Source organism: Malus sylvestris, chromosome 13 (assembly GCF_916048215.2).
Source record: "Malus sylvestris chromosome 13, drMalSylv7.2, whole genome shotgun sequence".
NCBI classification, from domain to species: Eukaryota; Viridiplantae; Streptophyta; class Magnoliopsida; order Rosales; family Rosaceae; genus Malus; species Malus sylvestris.
Genome location: NC_062272.1, coordinates 20,641,974 through 20,666,260, shown reverse-complemented (window position 1 = coordinate 20,666,260; position 24,287 = coordinate 20,641,974). Strand labels below are relative to the sequence as shown.

The following is a 24,287-nucleotide window of genomic DNA, read 5'->3' as shown; positions in this document are numbered from 1 at the left end:
GAGAGCTTGGAGGTTGGATACTGGCTGTGCTAAAGAATGCAGCAGCCTTGATTGATTAAGTAATGTGAGATTTTACAAGGATATGGTGCATTACCATCACCCATACTTGTTAAAAAAAATATTGACAAGAGACCTTAACAACCATTTAAGCCTTACTACTCCAGATTACATCCTAACCCTTCATTTGGGGGTTAAGTGATTTAATCTGGAGTGTACACTTGTCACTCACACACTTACACCCACATTTAAACAAAATAGCCGTTGGAGACTAAAATCCTTCATCTTCTTTCTTCTTCTTCGATGCAGACAACACCCTTTGCTCGGGAGCCCGTTGCTGCCTTGGACCCCTCGACTCCAGGAGCTGGTTAGCTTCCAACACAACATAAATTAGTTCATCCTAAACGGACCAACACCAACTGCACACCTCCACATGTCATTTCTGCTTCACAGTCACTTCCACTCCAAAACACACGCCCCTCAGCCGGCCGGCGCCTCCCACAACTCGCAAAACCAAAACACAACTCTTCCACTTTTTCTTCACTTTGTTCTTCTTCTGCTCCTGCAGAGACATCAGAGCTCCGCCGCAATACCCATGGCTTGCTCCACCGCTTCTCCGCCGTCCACCTCCTTCATCAGTAACAAGGTCCCTTTTGCTTTTTTGGCTTCAACTTTTTTTTTCTTCCACTTTTTTTTTTTTTTTTTTTTTTTTTTTTTGGGTTTTCTTTTCACTAAACCATTGCTGAATTTGATTTGAACATCAGAAGGATCCGAATATCTTTGCTTTCTCCTCTTCAACGCCGATTTCCAGTCAGAAATGCAAGAGAAAATCCTAGAAAATTTGCTCCGTCATGGCTACGCAGCAATCGGAGCGCAAGCCCGCCACCACGGGTCGGTTAGGACGCCCTCCTTTTCATTGGTTTTGTGCAATTAGGATTAATAAGAATCTCCATTCGGCGGGTTTTTTGAATTGGGTTTTGGTTAATTTTCAGGTTAAGACGGGGATGACGATGACTGAGAAGATATTTGCTCGAGCTTCTGAGAAAACCCAGCTGAGTCCGGGTGAGAATGTTTGGGTTGACGTCGATGTTTTGATGACCCATGACGTTGGAGGTCCCGGTTCATTTGGAATCTTCAAGAAAGAGTTCGGCCAGAACGCAAAGGTACGTCCTTTTCTTCTTTTTGTTTTTGTTTTTCTATATGTATAACTGTATTAAACACCCAAAAGACTAGCAGTACCATCGGAAGCCATATTTGTCAGTTTTGAATAGCTTAGTTTGCTGATCTAGACATGCTTTACAAACCAACAAGGAAAAGGGGTTGGCATAAATATTTAGTTAGAAGTAATACGTTCATTGATCAAGTCGTGTTGTTGTTGACTCATCTGGCAATGGTAATGATCACATTAGAGAATCTACTTCTATGTGTCGGGTTAGGCCAGCTTCGCAAAAAAACATTGTGCATGAATGTGTCCCAAATGGTTTCTGCGCATCACAGCAAGAGTCAAGGAACATTAGCATCATAGTGTAGCTTGACCCAACCCAACGGTGGATGGTAGCAATGAGAAGGTTGTCTTTGCTTTTTGTTGTCATAGTCCACATGCCCGTTTCTGCTGGTAGACCTCTTGTATGTATGCGAGGCCAATATAACATATCAACTTACAAGTCCTCTCTTACTGCTTTGTTTGTTACTAACCATAACCAATCACAGAAATAAAAGAAAGAAGGAATTCATTTGCATTTAACTCATTGCTTGATGGCATATTTTCTTCGTTTAGCTTCAGTATTCATCATCTCTGAAGGTGTGTTGATTATTTTTGAAAAGGTCTATTTTTCATGTCTGAGATTTTGTAATCACTGCAGTTTTTGTTGTCATGGGGTATCAATAGAGCTTCATTATTTTTCTATTGCAGGTTTGGAACCGTGAAAAGGTTGTAATCATACCTGACCATTATATATTTACAACTGATGAACGTGCAAACCGTAATGTGGATATCTTGAGGGATTTGTTCACGGAGCAAAACATCAAGTATTTCTATGATATAAAGGATAAGTAATTTCAAGGTGTGGCTTTTAAGTGTTATGTTTTCACCATGTTTTAAAATTGGTTTAATCATCAGATATTGAGTTTAGTTGACAATTTGGCAGGCCAACCCAGATTATAAGGGTGTATGCCATGTTGCTCTTGCTCAAGAAGGTCATTGCAGGCCGGGGGAGGTACTTTCCTTTGAAGAGTTCAATATTATTATTTTATGGTTTTTCAGTCCAAAGCAGCAATCAAACACCTGATTTGGTCTTCAGGTCCTGCTGGGTACAGATTCTCATACATGTACTGCTGGAGCTTTTGGACAATTTGCTACTGGGAACTCTGATGCAGGATTTGTATTGGGCACTGGGAAGCTTCTGCTCAAGGTTTGCAGATTTTAAGTAAGTTTTCATTTCTGCTTTTCTGATCACATATAATTGTCACTGTCTGGCGGATTTCATGCAAATGGTTTAATTCCACGGATAGGTTAGCTTCCACTAACATAATATTGGTGAATATTGGCCCCCTTCACCCTGTTTAGGTTTCATAGAGTGCTTTACAAGTATAAAAAATTTGAGTCATTGATATTATTTGCTGATCTTGTTACAGTGTAGTGCTTCAATGGTTTTGGAGTTATTTCTTACCTCCTCTTTTGTTTTATTTATATTGTGATGATAATAATTAGTTTCTAAGTTCTTTGCAATAAATGAAGGGTTAATGAACCATCGTCATTGGTATCATGATCGTCCATCAGATATGTTACATCTACAGACTGATAGAATCAGTGATTTTTGGCAGAGTATTCGACTTCAAACATCAAGAACTATGTATTTTGTTGAAGAAAGTAGTAGTATTTATGTTGTAATAAGTGATAGGAAAACAATATGAAATGGCTTCGAATAGAAGGTAGTGCCAACCAGTATGATTTAAATGCATGTTGCAGAACTTTTCTGCCTTCGTTACTCTTATTTAAGTGTGGTCATGAAGGTAGTGATGGTTTTCTAAAGTGCACTAGCAGGCGTGATGAGTTTGTGAAACTTTGTTTTCATGCACATGAAAGGATTTTAGTAAATGGTTGATTTAGACAATTTTAGATTGTTGTATGTTTCCTGGAAGCAAGTGCTGCTTGAGGTGTTTAGATACATGCCATATGAAACAACTGGCTCTAGTAGCATTTGCATGTGATGCTCAAGTTTTATTAAGCACAAGTACCACGTTTGCAAGCCCACATTGAGATGTTTTCATTTTATATTATGTTCTATTATTAGGAAGTGGGGTTTTCATTTGATTCTAAGCACTAAGTTCGAAGGCCTAGGGAAAGGGAGGAAAGCCAAAACTTTGTGGGGATCTCTGTTGATGGCCCTCTTCTGGAACATTTGGTTGGAGCGTAATAAAAGAGTCTTTGAGGATTACAAGGGAGTGGAGGTTGAGGAGCTTTGGGATAGAGTAAAACACTGGGCAGCCCTTTGGGCTTCGGTTTCAGTGGAGTTTAGAGATTACAATTTCTCTTCTATTTTTAGGGATTTGTTAGCAGCCGTTAATTGATTCGGTCTAGCTTTTCCTCTGTTCAATTAGTTTTCTTTAGGGGTCCTTGCTAGTTTCTTCTAGCTCCAGGTGGATATCTTTTTCACGTGGTTTACTTTTTCTCTTTTGTAATTCTTTCGTTTTTTTAAATTCTTTCGTTTCCTTTCAAAAAAAAAAAAATTTGATTTCCCTTTGATTTTTGAAGCTACGGGTTAGACTTTATAAAAGCCATTAGACTTGGCTGTATTATTTGATTTTGTCATTGGGATCATGGAAAGGCAATATCAAGAAGGGTACATGTTGCAGCCTCAGTCAACCTGAGGTTTGACTGTCTCAAAACAAATCAATGGACATTGTTAAAAGTTTAGAAAACAGAAAGTAAACCATATAGAGAACCGAAAAGGGGGAATTATGCTTTTGATAAGTTAAATGTGTTTCTCTTTCCTGTATGAGCTATGACTATGAGTGATTGAGGTAGTTGTTTCTGTAGATTCACAATTTCTGCTGTATTGCATATATCTCATACTTTAATGTTATTGTTGTTTGCAGTAATTTCTGTGAATTTTATTGTATTTTCATACTTTTCTGATTTCCTTCCAAATTTGCAGGTGCCTCCAACATTGAGATTTGTGATGGATGGTGAAATGCCCGACTATTTGCTTGCCAAAGATTTGATTCTGCAAGTAAGTTTAACCAGGTCTCAAGGCATTTTTTTTATTTTTCATTCAGTCTGCATAGCTTAGGAAGAAGTTAAAATTCGAAGAGTGAGACAGATGATCATATGATTTTATTTGCTTGATATATAACACATCCAGCCTTGTTGTTTCCTTGATAAATGAATTTCATATGGCAGATTATTGGTGAAATATCTGTTTCTGGTGGAACATATAAAGCTATGGAGTTTGTTGGCAGCACTGTTGAAAGCTTATCTGTGAGTGAATATAATGGTTGTTACCGCATGTATGATCATACCATTCATCTGGTTTTATCTGTTAATTACTCTTTCACAAACCTGTGCTGGACAGATGGAAGAAAGGATGACATTATGCAACATGGTTATTGAGGTTGGGGGTAAAAATGGTGTTGTTCCTGCTGATAGCACTACATTTAAGTACCTTGAGGTTAGTGCTACAAATCTGCAAATGCTGCGATGGCTCTCTCTCTCCCTCTCTTTCCCCTCCTTTAAATGGGCTTGGGAGCACTACATTTTCTTGTTACAGTTACGTTTTTTTGTGGGTGATTGTCACAAAATTGTTCATTTTGAATGTCACATACATTTGTGTTGTCTAGCACAAGCTATATAATGTTTTATGTTGAATTGCAGGATAAGACGTCTGTTCCCTATGAACCTGTTTACAGTGATGCTAAAGCAAGGTAATTTATACTACTTTTTTCTTTTTTTTATTTTTTTTTTATTTGAGAAGAAACGATAACACTTTAAAAAAAAAAAAGAAACAAGAATTACAAAATAGTGGATAAGAAATCTACCCAGTAGCAAAGCTAGCTAGGACCTCTCAAACAAATCTGATTACAAGTAATATAACCTCAACCATAATCATTTTACGGCTGCTAACATATCCCACACTATATGAGAAAGAGAATAATCCTTGAACTCATTCGAAAATGATGCCCACAGGTCTGCCCAGTATCTTACTCTACCTCATAGTTTTGCTACCTCCACTCCATTATAATCCTCAAAAACTCTTCTTTTACACTCCAACCAAATGTTCCAAAAAACCACCAACACTAAACAGCCCCACAAAGCTTTAGCTTTCCTCCCCTTTCCTAAAGCCTAAAAATTGGTGCTTAGAAGCTCGAAACAACCCTTTGGAATGACCCAACTAACTCCAATTTCCTGAACCAATTTCCACCACAACTGTATTGAGTAAGAGCAATGGAGAAAAATATGATTAACACTATCCTCCTCATATTTACACAAACTGCACCAATGGGGAGAAATACAAATAAGAGGCCTTCACCTTTGAACTTGATTACAAGTGTTGACCTTCCCAGTAGCCACTAACCACACAAGAACTTTGACCTTCGGAGGAGCTTTTGATTTCCAAATATGAGAAAAGGGTGGAAAATGTTGCACAGTTCCATTGTTGCTTAAGAAAGAGCTATAGGATTTGCAAGTGAACAATCCTGATAAGTCTAGTTTCCACCTTCTATTATCCGCTCTTGATTGAATCAAACGAACATTTTCCACCTTCTATAATAACCTAGCCGCCTCTTCTATCTCCAACTCATTCAAATTTCTTCTGAAATCAAAAGTCCAGCTCAAAGAATGAAGAGAAAAATCCACAAAACTTGAAATGCTCTGGTTGTGCATTCTCGATAACAAGAATAATCTAGGATATTGCTCTTTCAATGGTCCACCTTCCAACCAATCATCCTCCTAAAACCTCACCCTCTCCCCGTTGCCCACCTCAAACTTGCAGCACTCTAGGAACAATTGAAGACCAGACGAAATATCTTTCCAAGGGCTACAACTTGAAACACATAGCGAAGGATTTGCATCCCACCCATTCTCCTGCAACCCGTACTTACTTCTTATCACCTTGTGCCAGAGAATTTGATTCCTTTGGGAATCTCCACAACCACTTAGCCAGGAACACTTCATTCTGTTTCCTCAAATTCCCCACACCTAAACCCCCTTCCTCCTTACTTTTAATAACTACCTCCCATTTCAGCAAATGGTTTTTCTTTCCATCCTTTACCCCTTCCCAAAGAAACCCTTTCAATAGTTTTTCCAGCCATCCAATCACCTCGCAAGGAATTTTGAACAAAGACATGTAATAAATTGGCAAACTTCCCAAAACAGATTGAATCAAAGTTAATCTACTACCTCTAGATAAGAAAGCCTTCTTCCAACTTTGAAGTCTTTTTTCAATCTTTTCTACAACTGGATCCCAAAACATAAGTGCTCTTGGCCGTCCCCCAAGAGGGAGACCCAAATACTTTATCGGCCAGCTACCCACCTCACTAGACTTGGCAGTTTTTGACACGACACGAAAACGACACGAAAATAACGGGTTTCGGGTCAACACGATAACTTATCGGGTCACTATCGGGTGACCCGTTAATAACGGGTTCTTAACAGGTATACACGCGGGTAACACGTGGGTAACCCGTTTCGACCCGTTAAGAAAAAAATTATTTTAATAATTTTAAAGTTTAATTACTAAAAGATTTATTATAAAATACAATAGTCGTATTAATATATACAATATATTCTATATTAAATATATAGTTTTGTATTATCGTTCTATATAAATTATAAAATAAAATAAAATAAAAAAGTTTTAGTCATTATTTATTTTTATTATGAGAGTTCCTTATTATCATTACTAGGATAAATTTTACATAACATATTCTTGTCCAAAATTAAAATATACTAGTATAGTATTTGTATATGCAAGAACTAAGAAGACAAACATACAGGTATGAAAAATGTGAAAGAATATATAAACACTTGTGATTTATCATTATTCCTCTACGAATAGATATATTATCGTTTAGATTTTTAAAATCCTTCAAACCCTCATGAATAATGTTTTTTATTAGAGGGAAAAATTAATAAAATTAATAATAATTATTGTGGAAGTGTAAAAAATGTAAAAATATATATATACAATCACTCATATATAAAAAAATGTAAATGCTTTAAATTAAAGATCAAATTTATTCATTACATTCTTATAGGGTCGAAGAGTGTATATGTACAAAATCATCAAAATCGAAGCTAAAATAACCGTTAAATTGTAATTTTTCGTTTATAACCGTCGAAAACTTTTGTTCCATTACGTAATCTCTGAATGTTTGTTTTTTACAATTTTTTAAGTTTGCAATCTCGGAATGTGTACAAATAAGTTTGACGGTTGGATCGTTGAAAAAAGTTTCGTATAATGCATATTGCGTCAAAACGGTATATTAAACAAACACTTAGAGTTAATATTATACTTCTATTAAGTATAAAATAAGTTTTTGTGGTATCCACTAGTGTAAATACTTTAAATTAAAGATCAAATTTATTCATTACATTCTTATAGGGTCGATGAGTGTATCTGTAAAAAATCATCAAAATCGGAGCTAAAATAACTGTCAAATTGTGATTTTTCGTTTATAATCGTCGAAAACTTTTGTTCCATTACGTAATCTCTGAATGTTTGTTTCTTACGATTTTTTACATATGCGATCTTGGAATGTGTACAAATAAGTTTGACGGTTGGATCGTTGAAATTTTTTTTGTAGAATCCATATTGCGTCAAAACGATAGATTAAACAAACACTTGGAGTTAATATTATACTTTTATTAAGTATAAAATAAGTTTTTGTGGTATCCACTAGTGTAAATACTTCAAATTAAAGATCAAATTTATTCATTACATTCTTATAGGTCGAGGAGTCTATCTGTAAAAAAGTATCAAAATCGGAGATAAAATAACCGTTAAATTGTGATTTTTCGTTTATAACCGTCGAAAACTTTTGTTCCATTACGTAATCTCTGAATGTTTGTTTTTTACGATTTTTTACGTATGCGATCTCGGAATGTGTACAAATAAGTTTGACGGTTGGATCGTTGAAAAAAATTTCGTAGAATGCATATTGTGTCAAAACAGTAGATTAAACAAACACTTAGAGTTAATATTATACTACTATTAAGTATAAAATGAGTTTTTGTGGTATCCACTAGTGTAAATACTTCAAATTAAAGATCAAATTTATTCATTACATTCTTATAGGTCGAGGAGTCTATCTGTAAAAAAGTATCAAAATCGGAGATAAAATAACCGTTAAATTGTGATTTTTCGTTTATAACCGTCGAAAACTTTTGTTCCATTACGTAATCTCTGAATGTTTGTTTTTTACGATTTTTTACGTATGCGATCTCGGAATGTGTACAAATAAGTTTGACGGTTGGATCGTTGAAAAAAATTTCGTAGAATGCATATTGTGTCAAAACAGTAGATTAAACAAACACTTAGAGTTAATATTATACTACTATTAAGTATAAAATGAGTTTTTGTGGTATCCACTAGTGTAAATACTTTAAATTAAAGATCAAATTTATTCATTACATTCTTATAGGGTCGAGGAGTGTATCTGTAAAAAATCATCAAAATCGGAGCTAAAATAACCGTTAAATTGTGATTTTTCGTTTATAATCGTCGAAAACTTTTGTTCCATTACGTAATCTCTGAATATTTGTTTTTTATGATTTTTTACGTATGCGATCTCGGAATGTGTACAAATAAGTTTGACGGTTGGATCATTGAAAAAAGTTTTGTAGAATGCATATTGCGTCAAAACAGTAGATTAAACAAACACTTAGAGTTAATATTATACTACTATTAAGTATAAAATGAGTTTTTGTGGTATCCACTAGTGTAAATACTTCAAATTAAAGATCAAATTTATTCATTACATTCTTATAGGTCGAGAAGTCTATCTGTAAAAAAGTATCAAAATCGGAGATAAAATAACCGTTAAATTGTGATTTTTCGTTTATAACCGTCGAAAACTTTTGTTCCATTACGTAATCTCTGAATGTTTGTTTTTTACGATTTTTTACGTATGCGATCTCGGAATGTGTACAAATAAGTTTGACGGTTGGATCGTTGAAAAAAATTTCGTAGAATGCATATTGTGTCAAAACGGTAGATTAAACAAACACTTAGAGTTAATATTATACTTCTATTAAGTATAAAATAAGTTTTTGTGGTATCCACTATTGTAAATACTGTAAATTAAAGATCAAATTTATTCATTACATTCTTATAGGGTCAAGGAGTGTATCTGTAAAAATTCATCAAAATCGGAGCTAAAATAACCGTTAAATTGTAATTTTTCGTTTATAACCGTCGAAAACTTTTGTTCCGTTATGTAATCTCTGAATGTTTGTTTTTTATGATTTTTTACGTATGCGATCTCAGAATGTGTACAAATAAGATTGATGGTTGGATCGTTGAAAAAAGTTTTGTAGAATGCATATTGCGTCAAAACAGTAGATTAAACAAACACTTAGAGTTAATATTATACTTCTATTAAGTATAAAATAAGTTTTTGTGGTATCCACTAGTGTAAATACTTTAAATTAAAGATCAAATTTATTCATTACATTCTTATAGGGTCGAGCAGTGTATTTGTAAAAAATCATCAAAATCGGAGCTAAAATAACCGTTAAATTATGATTTTTCATTTATAACCGTCGAAAACTTTTGTTCTGTTACGTAATCTCTGAATGTTTGTTTTTTTATGATTTTTTACGTATGCGATCTCGGAATGTGTACAAATAAGTTTGACGGTTGGATCATTAAAATTTTTTTTGTATAATGCATATTGCGTCAAAACAGTACATTAAACAAACACTTAGAGTTAATATTATACTTCTATTAAGTATAAAATAAGTTTTTGTGGTATCCACTAGTGTAATACTTTAAATTAAAGATCAAATTTATTCATTACATTCTTATAGGGTCGAAGAGTGTATCTGTAAAAAATCATCAAAATCGGAGATAAAATAACCGTTAAATTGTGATTTTTCGTTTATAACCGTCGAAAACTTTTGTTCCATTACGTAATCTCTGAATGTTTGTTTTTTACAATTTTTTACGTATGCGATCTCGGAATGTGTACAAATAAGTTTGACGGTTGGATCGTTGAAAAAAGTTTCGTAGAATGCATATTGCGTCAAAACGGTAGATTAAACAAACACTTAGAGTTAATATTATACTTCTATTAAGTATAAAATAAGTTTTTATGGTATCCACTAGTGTAAATACTTTAAATTAAAGATCAAATTTATTCATTACATTCTTATAGGGTCGAGGAGTGTATTTGTAAAAAATCATCAAAATCGGAGCTAAAATAACCGTTAAATTGTGATTTTTCATTTATAACCGTTGAAAACTTTTGTTCTGTTACGTAATATCTGAATGTTTGTTTTTTATGATTATTTATGTATGCGATCTCGGAATGTGTACAAATAAGTTTGACGGTTGGATCATTAAAAAAAGTTTTGTAGAATGCATATTGCGTCAAAACGGTAGATTAAACAAACACTTAGAGTTAATATTATACTTCTATTAAGTATAAAATAAGTTTTTGTGGTATCCACTAGTGTAAATACTTTAAATTAAAGATCAAATTTATTCATTACATTCTTATAGGGTTGAGGGGTGTATCTGTAAAAAATCATCAAAATCGGAGATAAAATAACCGTTAAATTGTGATTTTTCGTTTATAATCGTCGAAAACTTTTGTTCCATTACGTAATCTCTGAATGTTTATTTTTTACAATTTTTTACGTATGCGATCTCAGAATGTGTACAAATAAGTTTGACGGTTGGATCGTTGAAAAAAGTTTCGTAGAATGCATATTGCGTCAAAACGGTAGATTAAACAAACACTTAGAGTTAATATTATACTTCTATTAAGTATAAAATAAGTTTTTGTGGTATCTACTAGTGTAAATACTTTAAATTAAAGATCAAATTTATTCATTACATTCTTATAGGGTCGAGGAGTGTATTTGTAAAAAATCATCAAAATCGGAGCTAAAATAACCGTTAAATTGTGATTTTTCATTTATAACCGTTGAAAACTTTTGTTCTGTTACGTAATCTCTGATTGTTTGTTTTTTATGATTTTTTACGTATGCGATCTCGGAATGTGTACAAATAAGTTTGACGGTTGGATCGTTGAAATGTTTTTTGTAGAATGCATATTGTGTCAAAACAGTAAATTAAACAAACACTTAGAGTTAATATTATACTTCTATTAAGTATAAAATAAGTTTTTGTGGTATCCACTAGTGTAAATACTTTAAATTAAAGATCAAATTTATTCATTACATTCTTATAGGTCGAGGAGTCTATCTGTAAAAAAGTATCAAAATCGGAGATAAAATAACCGTTAAATTGTGATTTTTCGTTTATAACCGTCGAAAACTTTTGTTCCATTACGTAATCTCTGAATGTTTGTTTTTTACGATTTTTTACGTATGCGATCTCGGAATGTGTACAAATATGTTTGACGGTTGGATCGTTGAAAAAAATTTCGTAGAATGCATATTGTGTCAAAACGGTAGATTAAACAAACACTTAGAGTTAATATTATACTTATATTAAGTATAAAATAAGTTTTTGTGGTATCCACTATTGTAAATACTTTAAATTAAAGATCAAATTTATTCATTACATTCTTATAGGGTCGAGGAGTGTATCTGTAAAAATTCATCAAAATCGGAGCTAAAATAACCGTTAAATTGTGATTTTTCGTTTATAACCGTCGAAAACTTTTGTTCCGTTACGTAATCTCTGAATGTTTGTTTTGTAGGATTTTTTACGTATGCAATCTTGGAATGTGTACAAATAAGTTTGACGGTTGGATCGTTGAAAAAAGTTTTTGAACCGCCAGCAATAGATAATTTTGTTGTAGTGAAACCTTAAATTTATTTAACCGTCGATTATCATTTACGCTTTATTTTTCTTACTGAATATCATTTTTAAAATTTTATTTTTTTAAAACATGATTATCTGGCGGATGTAAGAAGATGATATCACGTTTCGATATTTACGGTTAACTGAAATATGAGTCAATATGATATAATTTGTAGAAACTTTATAAACATCAAGCAATATTTTCACTAACCGTAAAACTCTAAATATAATATCAACGATCCAAACCGTTCATCTACCTGTACCTTCTAATAGATCATGTTTTCAAAAAAAAAAATCTAAAAAAACGAAATTTGATGAGAACAATGAAGCATAAATGTAAACAACAATCAACGGTTAAATTTTGATCTATGAATTATATGATTATAGTGACGAATTTCGAAGTTAAGCTCTTCATGAAAGTTATAAAGCTTGTCATTACGAGTGTTTATATATTTTTTTCTATATTTTTTTACACTTCTACATTAATTAAAAAACTATTAAAGACTTTAGGTAAGCGAAAATATACTTAAAACAAAATTGTGTTTTTATGTTTTGAATATGATAATATGGAATGTATATACTTATTTAGTATTATGTTTTTCATTTAATTATTTATTGGTTTAAAATATATTTTCCTTAACGGGTAACGGGTCGGGTCATATTACCTGTTAATATTATCGGGTCGATTTCGGGTCGGGTCATTTTACCCGTTTATTTTAACAGGTGTTACACGACAAGACCCGTTAAGATATCAGGTATGACACGAAAATGACACGAACACGGAAAACACGACACGAATGCCAAGTCTACACCTCACAACCCCAGGAATCTGCTATCCTTTTAATTTTCTCACAATCTGAGTTTATTCCAGCCAAAGAACACTTTGCTTTGTTAATTTTCAAAACTGAAACAGTACAAAATAAGTTAAGCAACTCTAATAAATTGTTCCAAACTTCCTCAGCCCCCGCCAAGAAAAAAATGGTGTCATCAGCAAATTGAAGATGCGAAATCTCCACATTTTCTTGCCCAATGCAGATCAGATGATTCTCTTGTGCCTTCTCCAATAATGTACTCAAGACATCAACTAAAAAGGTGAAAAGAAAAGGTGATAGTGGATCACCTTGTCTCAAACCTCTTGAAGCTTTAAATTTTCCTCTAGGCCTCCCATTGATCAAAACTGAGAGATTTGCGGAACTTAGACAACCCTGCACCCATTTCCTCCATCTATTGCCGAAACCTTTTCTTTGTAAGACTTCATCCAAAAATCTCCACTCCACATGATCATAAGCTTTTTCAAAATCAATCTTGAACACCAATCCCTCCTTTTTCTTCTGCCTTACCTCTTCTACAACCTCATTTGCAATGAGGACTGCATCCAAAATTTGTCTACCCTTAACATAAGCTCCTTGATATAGAGAGATTGTGCTACCCATAACTGATAGAGATTTTACCACACACGCAAAAGGGTTAAAAAGTCCTATAATACTTGCAAGAATGACAAGGTTATTGTAGTATAAACGGATCTCGCAAGGTCGTTCTCCACATGGATTATTAAATAATTCGAAGCAAACCAAATTCCAATTGATTATTGTGAAATAGAAATTTGAGATGATTGATTTTTATGACCTAATTTAATAAAACGAATTTAACTAATAAAAATAAACTAATCTGCAATATTAAAGATGAAGAAAAAGGAAACAATTTGGTAGAAATCAAATTAAGAAAACACTAGGGATCTACCTTAACAATCCTATTTAGTTCTCTCAATTACTTGTGACTTATACATGCATATTTCGAAGGTTAGGTTTTCCTAATATATGCCTACTTAGACCCCCAACATAGAGCGTATATCAAACATGCAATCTGTTTGTGGTATTCAGATTAAATCTAAACATGCACGACTCATTAAATTCAGTGAAACTTTTTGAAAAACCATGCAACCCTCAAGACGTGGTATTCATCCTAAGTGAACTTGCACATATTAATCACAAGAAGCCTTAGTCAATTTCAGGGACCGACCTCTAACCAAAATTGCATCAAATTACTTTTTTAAACATCCTAATGGTGATCAAGCATCAAGATAATTAGATAGTTTAAATCAGTGATTAATAATTTGAAAACCTGCATGCATATAATCATAAGCAAATTGAAGAGAAACTATATATTCTTACTAAGGCTTGTGGCCTCACCCTAGCAAAAAGAGAATTAGTTATGCATATTCATAATAAAAATCATAAAGTTCTTTATTGAAATAATAAAAGATCAAAAACACCTAGAATGGAAAAAGTCTTAAAAATCTCTACGCTTGGCCAATTTCCTCTTTCAAGAACGCACGGAGAAGAAGTTGCCAGAATAAAGCAGCCAAGCTTATGTAACCTAGCAGAAATTAAATCCTCCTAATAAAATGTCTTCCAATCCAACTAGGCAACTAAATACTAAAATAAAATAGGAAACATAACCCTAAATTAAATGGTAATATTCGCCTAAAATCTGAACAGCCACGTTTTGGACCCTTAAAATGCTCCAAATCCGTCCCAATATAGCTGGATTTAAGCTTTGAAATATTCTAAACACTTTTCTAGAAGGCCACGAACCCATTAGATGTCATCTTGAGCTCCAAAAACGTAATTTAAGCCCAGAAACGTCATTTTTCAGCACTGCGCACTGCTACTTTATTCCATCGCCAGAAAATAACCGTTTGGTAGAAAAATCTCAAATTTTGACACGAACACGCCAAGAGACACATAAACATCCTCCAATTTGAATCCCTCCAAAATTCGTCCGTTTAACCACGTTTTGCTCCAGAGGAAGCCTAATGTCCTATATTGAAAATATAAATCAAAGTATTAAAATTCTACCAAAATAATTACCAAAGCATACTAAGAATATGGTAAAATATATAATATGAAATTGACTCATCAATAACCTCCCTTAGTCTTGATGCAAGCACTTTAGCCACAATTTTGTATAAACTAGTAACTAGGCTTATAGGCCTGTAGTCCGTCACTTTCAAAGAATCTGACTTTTTCAGAATAAGACATATGAATGTTTCATTTGTCACCACATTTATTATCCCTTTCTCAAAGAACTCCTCCATCACCTTCAAAATATCCACTTTCGAGATATCCCAACAATTTTGAAACATTAGCAAAGAGAGCCCATCTGGACCTGGTGACTTATCCCTTCCACAATAAAAAACTGCTCTTTGAACTTCCAATTCCTCAAAAGGCCTCTCAAGCCAAGCTGCCTCATATTCATTTATTGAGCACCAGTTAATGCCTTCCAAACCCCAACACACCTCTTCATTACTGCTAAACAGGAACTTGAATATGAGAATACTCCAACCAAAGATTCAAAAATTGAGATTTGTTTTGTGTTCCATATCACTACTATACCCCCAGATCTTCCTTGTGCAGGGGCGAAAACCCATTCGTTAAATCTACTTTCCCAAACACTTGCCACTAGCCTCCTGTCTATTGATGCTTTCTTTGTTTCTTATAAAATTACGATGTCGAGCTTTTAGTAACGAAATTGCTCTTTCAAAGATACCCTTTTCTGCCTACTTCCCAAACCTGTAACGTTCCAGCTAATTATCTTCATTAAGTTTGACAATGCCCCTCTGAAGGAGAGTTGGATATCTATAAACTAGCTAGAGCAAGGGAAAAGAAGACAAGGGACCTAAACCAAGTGAGGTGCATCAAGGATGAGGATGGAAAGGTTCTTGCTACAGAGAACGCGGTCAAAGATAGATTGAGAGGTTATTTTCATAATCTTTTCAATGAAGGACATGAAAGGAGTACTTCTTTAGGGGAGTTGAGTAACTCAGAAGAGTGTAGAAACTACTCATTTTATCGTCGAATCAGGAAGGAAGAAGTGGTTGTAGCTTTGAAGAAGATGAAGCATAGAAAAGCAGTGGGCCCAGACGATATACCGATCGAAGTGTGGAAAGTCTTGGGAGAGACAGGTATAACATGGCTCACTGACCTTTTCAATAGGATTTTGAAAACGAAGAAGATGCCAAATGAGTGGCGAAAGAGCACTTTGCTGCCTATCTACAAGAATAAGGGCGACGTACAAAATTGCATGAATTATAGTGGTATTAAGCTAATGAGTCATACAATGAAGCTCTGGGAGAGAGTCATTGAGCATAGATTGAGGTAAGAGACACGGGTTTCGGACAACCAATTCGGGTTCATGCCAGAGCGCTCAACCATGGAGGCAATTTATCTTTTACGAAGATTGATGGAAAGATATAGAGATGGGAAAAAGCATTTACACATGATCTTTATAGATTTGGAAAAAGCGTATGATAGGGTCCCAAGAGACATTCTTTGGAGGATTTTAGAGAAGAAATGAGTACGAGTAGCATATATCCAAGCTATAAAGGATATGTATGAAGGAGCAAAGATTGCCGTAAGAACTCATGAAGGACAAACCGAAAGCTTCCCCATAACTGTAGGATTACATCAAGGCTCATCTTTAAGTCCTTACCTTTTTGCGTTGGTAATGGATGAGTTAACAGGACATATTCAAGATGATATTCCTTGGTGTATGCTTTTCGCAGACGATATATTGTTGATAGATGAAACTCAGGAAGGGGTAAATGCGAAGCTTAACCTTTGGAGAGAAGTGTTGGAATCTAAAAGTCTTCGCTTAAGCCGATTAAAGACATAATATATAGAGTGCAAGTTAAGGGTGAGGATCGGAGATCAGGAAATACCAAAGAGCGACCGTTTTCGCTAACTAGGATCTATCTTGCAAAAGAACGGAGAATTAGATGGAGATCTCAACCATGGAATACAAGCTGGATGGATGAAGTGGAAGAGTGCATCCGGCGTGTTGTGTGACCGCCGTATGCCACTGAAGCTTAAGGGAAAATTTTATAGGACTGCAATTAGGCTGGCGATGCTGTATGGCACAGAATGTTGGGCGGTGAAGCATAAACACGTACACAAAATGGGTGTAGCGGAGATGAGGATGCTTCGTTTGATGTGTGGGCACACGAGAAAGGATAAGATTAGGAATGAAGATATCCGAGGTAAAGTAGGAGTAGCCGAAATTGAAGGAAAGTTGAGAGAAAATCGGTTACGGTGGTTTGGACATGTGCAAAGAAGGCCTATTGAGGTTCCGATTTAAAGATGCGACTACGGGACAGAGGTTCAGGGCCGAAGGGGTAGAGGAAGACCTAGGAAAACTTTGGAAGAAACTCTAATAAAAGACTTAGAGTACTTGGATCTAACGGAGGACATGACACATGACCGAGCACAATGGCGTTCTAAGATTCATATAGCCGACCCCACACAGTGACTTGGATTTTTCAAGTCTCCAACCGAGAAGTTTTCCTCACTCGGGAAATTAAGGGAACACTACCTCAACCTACATGCTCCACTCACAAAGCATCAACAAAAGAAAAATTCAAAGAACTTAGTGAAGAAGGCTTTGGTATATTTAACACAATACGTTAAAATGAAGCAAAGCTTATTTATTGATATCTCCGATAAGTTACAAATATGTACATATACATGAGTCAAAATAAATAAACAAGAGAGAGCCTTCACAAAGGTTGCTTAAGAGAAATCTCAACAGTCGGTAGAGCTCCAGAAAGAGAAAGCACATGAGGGGGATCATTCGGAGTCTCAGTACTGGACAGAACCCTAGAAGGATGAGGCATCGGAGGTTGATCATTTGAAGCTTCATTACGCGGTACAGCCCTAGAAGACGAAGGCAATAAAGGCCTTTGGAACAAACCCACAAACCTTTGATGATCAAGTAAAATCTGACCATCAGATTCCTTCATCTGGTCAAGCTTCCTCTTCATGTTTGTAGCATAGTCATGTGCGAGCCGATGCAACTGTTTATTCTCATGCTTGAGCCCTCTAATCTCCTGTTTGAGACTCATCACTTCAGTAGCCAATGATTCAACTTGGCGGGTTCGAGCAAATAGGTGTTGGGCCATATTAGACACAGAACCTGCACACTGAACACTTAGAGCCAGAGAATCCTTAACAGCCAACTCATCAGACCATTTGGAAAGTAGTATGTTATCTTTGGGAGTGAGAATGTTCCTGGCCACCACCGCAGCGGTCATATCATTCTTCATCACGGAATCCCCAACGGTAAGAGGACCAGTAGGGGATAAGAAGGATGGGCGCCATATGTTGTCTGGAGAAGGCGTGGCTGCCTCTTCAACAAGGTTCAAGTCAAAACGACGGTCGGATGGGCCAGACATTTTCAAAGGTGTTGAAGAGAGAAGAGGTCGGACAAATCAAGATCTTAGAAGTGCAAGAATGGAGCTTCTACTGGTGGAGATTCAAGTGTACTTTGGAACTTAATGCCAGCCTCTATAAAAATCTGCACTCGACGGAGCTTCAGAAATCGAAGAGGCGTTTGCTTTCTCAAAAGTTGGGCTGCTCAAAGATCACGAAGGCCGATCTCAGAAATCGAAGAAGCGCTTGCTTTCTCAAAAGCTGGGCTGCTCAGAGACCACGAGGGCCGATCTCAGAAATCGAAGAGGCACCTTATTTTTCAGCCTTGTCAGCACCTGTCACATGCACACTCAGCTTTGCGGAAATTACGGGCATTCTGTCGAAGATTTCTGGTGAAGTTGAAAGCACGTGAATCGTACTGTTCAATCATCCACTTTCCACACACAACATCAGCTCATGGGTACCACAGATAACTTTGCCAAAAATCTCTGACAAAGTTTAGACACGTAAAGCTTGCAGCTCTCACTACATCGCTATGACCAAGAAGGGTAAAAGAATAGCAAAGAAACAACACTAACAAAGTTTAGACACATAAATTTTGAAGGTCTAGCTACCATATTATTACCCACAAGGGTAAAGGAACAGCACCACTGCTGGATAATTGGAAAGTCCCTGTGTGTCAACCTCTGTGCTCTGTGGCAAGGTAGACTAGTAAACATGCCCAACCTTTACTCACATTCGAGAAAACACTCCCAACAAGATTGCTTGCTCCAAAATCGAAGAGGCACCACCCTCCGAATCTCGAGAGCCAGACTCCTAACATGATTACTTTCTCAAAAATCGAAGAAACACCACTCTTCGAATCTCAAGAGCCAGACTCCCAGCAGAATTGCTTTCTCAAAAATTGAAGAGGCACCGTTCTCCGAATCTCGAGAGCCAGATCCCCGATAGGATTGCCTGTTCGAAAATCGAAGAGGCACCGCTTTCTCAACTTCGAGAGCCAGATCTCCTTGGATAAAGCTTGTCTGTAATCTTCACACGCAACATCAGCTTTCCAGATACCACAGACCACTTTTTCAAAGTGCTTTGACAGAGTTAAAACACGTAAAGCTGGCAGCTCCCACTACCGTGCTATAACCAAGCAGGGTAAAGGAATAGCATTACTACTTGTTGTTAGGGAGACTCATATATATGTCGACCTTCATCCTCAACGGACAGGCAGACCTGCAAAAATGCTCAACCCTTCCTCATATTTGAGAGGGCACTCCCAACGAAACCTCTCGAAATACTTAACTTTCTTTTCCCCCGATAATACCTCTACAAACAAGCTACACCAGAGCAAGAATATCTCATATCATCAGGGTTAAAAGCAAGAGTATCCCATATCATGCTTTTTCCCTGTCTTTTCCTTTGGCCTTGTTCTTACCTGCAAGACAAGGAGAAAAGAGCAATCAGTCAGCACATGGAATCAAGCTTCCAGTCAGGAACTGACTGCATAGAACCCTTTACCTGATTACTTACCTGGCATTGCTCTCGAGTACTCATCTTCAACATCTTATGCTTCCAGAGAAGATACCACATCTGCCTGAGGAACAGATAGGGCAAGTGAGAAGGATACAAGGAAGCATGTGAAAACAAGCGTAACAGAACACGTGCCGATACATCCACTACTTTGTCAACAGCAAAAGTATCCCATATCAGTAAAGTCGAATGTACTCTAGATTTGATGGACTTGTTTCGACCCTCAAATTCTTCAATCGGCCTTATACTCTGGAGGAAATCAGAAAACCCTCTAGCCCAGTTCAAGAATAAGCCTGTGGAAGTTACTTCTTCAAAAGCAAAAGTATCTCATATCATATCTTCTCTTTATCCTTCATGCTGCCTGCAAGATAGGGAGAATGAGAACAATCAGCCAGAACTCGAAATCAAACTTCTGATCTGGGACTGATTGCTTGAAGCTCTGATTGCTTACCTTGCCTGTCACCTCTTTCAGCAAATCCCCTAGCTCGGCGACTTGGGGGACTCCTACTACATGGTTTGTATCGCGCTTGACCAAGCCTGAAACTACAAGTAAGCTTCAAGTGAAATTGATACATTACCTTATGCATCTCCACCAGTTAAAGATACCACCCCTGGATGGAGAAAGAGTACTTCCAAAGAAGATGCCACATTTACCTATGAGACATATAAGGCAAGTGAAGACGATACCACACTTCGGTACTTAGAAGTTTCGTGATTACGAGATCATTCTCCCACAATATTTCCTAGTGTCATTTGTACTAAATCATTCACTTGTACTCACTAAATTAGAGCTTGAACTTATGTACTTGTGTAAACCCTTCACAATTAATGAGAACTCTTCTACTCCGTGGACGTAGCCAATCTAGGTGAACCACGTACATCTTGTGTTTGCTTTCCTGTCTCTACCCATTTACATACTTATCCACACTAATGACCGGAACAATCTAGCGAAGATCACAAACTTAATACTTTCTGTTGTACCAAAGTTCTCACTGATTTTGTGCATCAACAATCCTTAAGTCCTTACCTTTTTGCGTTGGTAATGGATGAGTTAATATGATATGTTCAAGATGATATTCCTTGGTGTATGTTTTTCGCAAACGATATAGTGTTGATAGATGAAACTCAGGAAGGGGTAAATGCGAAGCTTAACCTTTGGAGAGAAGTGTTGGAATCTAAAGGTCTTCGCCTAAGCCGATCAAAGACAGAATATATGGAGTGCAAGTTCCGTGCAAATGGAGGCCAAAATGAGTTAGGGGTGAGGATCGAAGATCAAGAAATACCAAAGAGCGACCGTTTTCGCTACCTAGGATCTATCTTGCAAAAGAACGGAGAATTAGATGGAGATCTCAACCATAGAATACAAGCTGGATGGATAAAGTGGAAGAGTGCATTCGGCGTGTTGTGTGACCGTCGTAGGTCACTGAAGCTCAAGGGAAAATTTTATAGGACGGCAATAAGGCCGGCGATGCTGTATGGCACAGAATGTTGGGCGGTGAAGCATAAACACATACACAAAATGGGTGTAGCGGAGATGAGGATGCTTCGTTGGATGTGTGGGCACACGAGAAAGGATAAAATTAGGAATGAGGATATCTGAGGTAAAGTAGGAGTAGCCGAAATTGAAGGAAAGATGAGAGAAAATCGGTTACGGTGGTTTGGACATGTGCAAAGAAGGCCTACTGACGCTCCGGTTCGAAGATGTGACTACGGGACAGAGGTTCAAGGCCGAAGGGGTAGAGGAAGACCTAGGAAAACTTTGGAAGAGACCCTAAGAAAAGACTAGTACTTGGATCTAACGGAGGACATGACACAAAACCGAGCGCAATGGCGTTCTAGGATTCATATAGCCGACCCCACTTAGTGGGAAAAGGCTTTGTTGTTGTTATTGTGTTCTTTCCACCCACATACTTGCTAAAATTGACTTTCCCAGTATTCTTTCCATGAAATAAAGACCTTTTCAGTGGAACCAAATAAACTTTCATATTTGACATGAAATTGGTAGCTCGACTATTTGCCTCACATTTGACTGATATGGATCCCAACCTTTTCCTCCTGCTATACTTTTAACAAATTCTTGTTCTTTTCAGTATCCTTGATTTCAACTTGTTCCACAACGTCTGAAACTCCTCTATAATACTACTGAGAAACTACCTCATCCAGTGTCGATCTTATTTCCACGGTTGTATCGGTGAAGAGATTCTCGAGCACGCCATCAAAGCGTTTAATAACATCAAAGATTTCTTTTTCATCTTGCGAAGAATCACCAAGCTCCTATTCTTCACCAAACTCGAATGGACACGAAGAATCAAAACCAAAATCCTCTGTCAATCTGGACTTGTCCATAAAACTGTTGTTCGAGGTTATCTCCTTCAACTCCCTTAGTTCCTTCACACTAAAAAAATTGAACCCTTCCAACCTCTCTCTTTGTTCAGATAATTTCCCCTCAATCAACTCGCCTGATGGCCATATTGTATCGTCATCATCATCAATCTCATTTTCTTCTTCCTGTTCACAAACACCATCTAGGAGTGTGAGATTGGGAGATTTAAACTCCTTCTGCTTAGGCCACTTGAGTAGAGTCTGATAAGATCCAAACTCATCTGGAAAAAAATGTCAGATTCTCCATATCTCCCAAGGAAATTCAATTTTAAGAACGTTGGGTTTCTTCTTGAATCACCATCGGAATAAGCTCCCTTAACCAAAAGGTGATGAGAGCTCTTCTCTGTTGAAATCTGATAAGTGCTACTTCCTGTTGTCGTCCAAGCTGTGGACCTTGGTTCCACCAAAAAAGTTGTGTGCTTATTTTCCTTGACTAAAAATTCATTTCCTTGTGGAATCATAAATCTTAGCCCATTGAATTCTAAAGTTATTGGGCCTTGACACGACCCAACAATAAGTTTATGTGGGTCAAACCCCACCTTCCCTCCAGTTAGTATTAAAATCCTCCTTATTAGTGGAAGGCCCACATGCCTCCAAAGCCTTATCTTTATCTGTATGGAGCCCACTTTCGTGACTAAAATCCCCTTTTGAAATAATACCCATCTGTTGAAGACGTCCCTTCATCCTCCAAAACACGCTTTCCTTCTGGGGAATTACCCTTAACTTAGTCTGTCAACTTTTCTACTCCTGACAAGTGACAACACACCTTGCTTTCTTCCAGACTCTGTGTCTTCAGTTCGGCCTTCATGGAACGTCGTGACGTCTTAAAGTGACGTGAATCGCCACAATCGGCTACCGAAACCTTAGGTCTCCTTGCTGGCAAGAGTTGTCTGATTTTAACCCTGAAAACAGAGTCTCCATCTACCACATTAACGGACTCTAGAATAAATCCAGTGGTGTTGTGTTTGATTTTTAACTTTGCTTCAAGCAAATAATCAAAATCAGCTGTTTTGCGGTCAAGTTCTACCAGACCATCTTTTGAAACAAGGCGTTGGTCCAAAGGTGCGGCGATAAACCTTCCAGAGCCTTATTGCCTCTCTCCAAGGCTGATGCACCACTTGTCTCTCGCAAACGATTACACTCCCCCAGTTATAGATTTCCAGGGAGGTGTCTCTCTTGGTCTAGCTTTCCTCGATCCATGATATTGTTTACGTATGCGGACTTCATTAGAAATTTGAAAGTTTTTATTTTTGGAAATTCTCTTTTCTTGGTTTAAGCTTAAAGATTTAATTCCTTTGCTGCAGGGGAAAAAGGTCAAAGTTACCACATTTCTTGTGCCTGCTACCCAAAAGGTTTGTTAAGCTACAGAATTAAGTGCTTATGTGGCAGCATCCGTGGATATAAATTTATCAAGACATTTATGAAATGCATGATAAATGAAATCTTGTATAGTCTCCCAGTACCAGGGTCTGGTGGCAAGACTTGCTCTCAGATATTTGAGGAAGTTGGATGCGACACACCTGCAAGTCCCAGTTGCGGTGCTTGCCTGGGTGGTCCGAAAGACACGTATGCTCGCTTAAATGAACCTCAGAGGATTAGAGCACGTGGCTACGAACCAGTGTCGGGGGTTCGAATCCCTCCTCGCCCACAACTGGCCAAAAAGGGAAGGACCTTTCCCTTTGGGGTTCATGATCGGGATAGTGGACCCAAAGCTATGAAATTTGGGCGTGGGTCTTTTGTTGAAATGGAATGGCCTTACTTTTTCTTTTTATTTATTTATTTATTATTTATCGTTAATGGCGAGTTAATTAAGTATAGCCCCTAATCAGCATATTTTCTTGTTTTACACCCCATAATTATTCCTCAGCTAGGCTGGGGCAGAATAGTAGAGCAAGTACAAGTATTAGTAACATAGCAAAAATGTGTTCCTCGTCGTTAATATGTTTGCTCGTGGTAATTGTGACCTCTCGGGCGAATCGATGACTGCATCTTTGATGCACTTGCTAGTACATCTGAGAATTTTTAATTGGATAGTTGTAAATAACCCCATAGTGTGGAACAAAGGATTATCCCAAACCTACGCCAAGGTATTGACGGTGATTCTCAAATATCACAGGACAAAATGTGATACAATAAGATAGAATCCAATAGAAACAAAGACAACCGTTTTACATGACACATTATTGAC

General features: G+C 36.7%; 2 protein-coding genes across 2 annotated transcripts; both read left to right on the top strand.

The window, feature by feature from the left end:
• Positions 1 to 401: 401 nt before the first annotated feature.
• LOC126595343 (3-isopropylmalate dehydratase large subunit, chloroplastic-like) lies at positions 402 to 2,054 on the top strand (the record flags this gene model as incomplete). Its single annotated transcript, XM_050261668.1, has 4 exons — positions 402 to 643; positions 762 to 888; positions 990 to 1,160; positions 1,910 to 2,054. Coding segments are annotated over 4 exons (684 nt in total), but the record flags the coding sequence as incomplete, so codon positions are not given.
• A 243-nt stretch (positions 2,055 to 2,297) lies between these two features.
• On the top strand, positions 2,298 to 23,972 carry LOC126597423 (3-isopropylmalate dehydratase large subunit, chloroplastic-like). The gene is made up of 7 exons (XM_050264225.1): positions 2,298 to 2,423; positions 4,155 to 4,229; positions 4,400 to 4,477; positions 4,572 to 4,667; positions 4,871 to 4,920; positions 23,404 to 23,451; positions 23,552 to 23,972. Exons 2-7 carry the CDS (start codon positions 4,179 to 4,181, stop codon positions 23,922 to 23,924), a joined length of 696 nt encoding a protein of 231 aa, XP_050120182.1. The 5' UTR covers positions 2,298 to 2,423; positions 4,155 to 4,178; the 3' UTR covers positions 23,925 to 23,972.
• Positions 23,973 to 24,287: the final 315 nt, after the last annotated feature.

Bases quoted from the DNA above. Each gene is read 5' to 3' on its own strand.
- LOC126597423 (XM_050264225.1), top strand. From the start codon at position 4,179: ATGGATGGTGAAATGCCCGACTATTTGCTTGCCAAAGATTTGATTCTG. The intron at 4,668-4,870 runs GTTAGTGCTACA...GTTGAATTGCAG, and splicing joins CTACATTTAAGTACCTTGAG to GATAAGACGTCTGTTCCCTA. The intron at 23,452-23,551 runs GTTTGTTAAGCT...AATCTTGTATAG, and splicing joins TTGTGCCTGCTACCCAAAAG to TCTCCCAGTACCAGGGTCTG.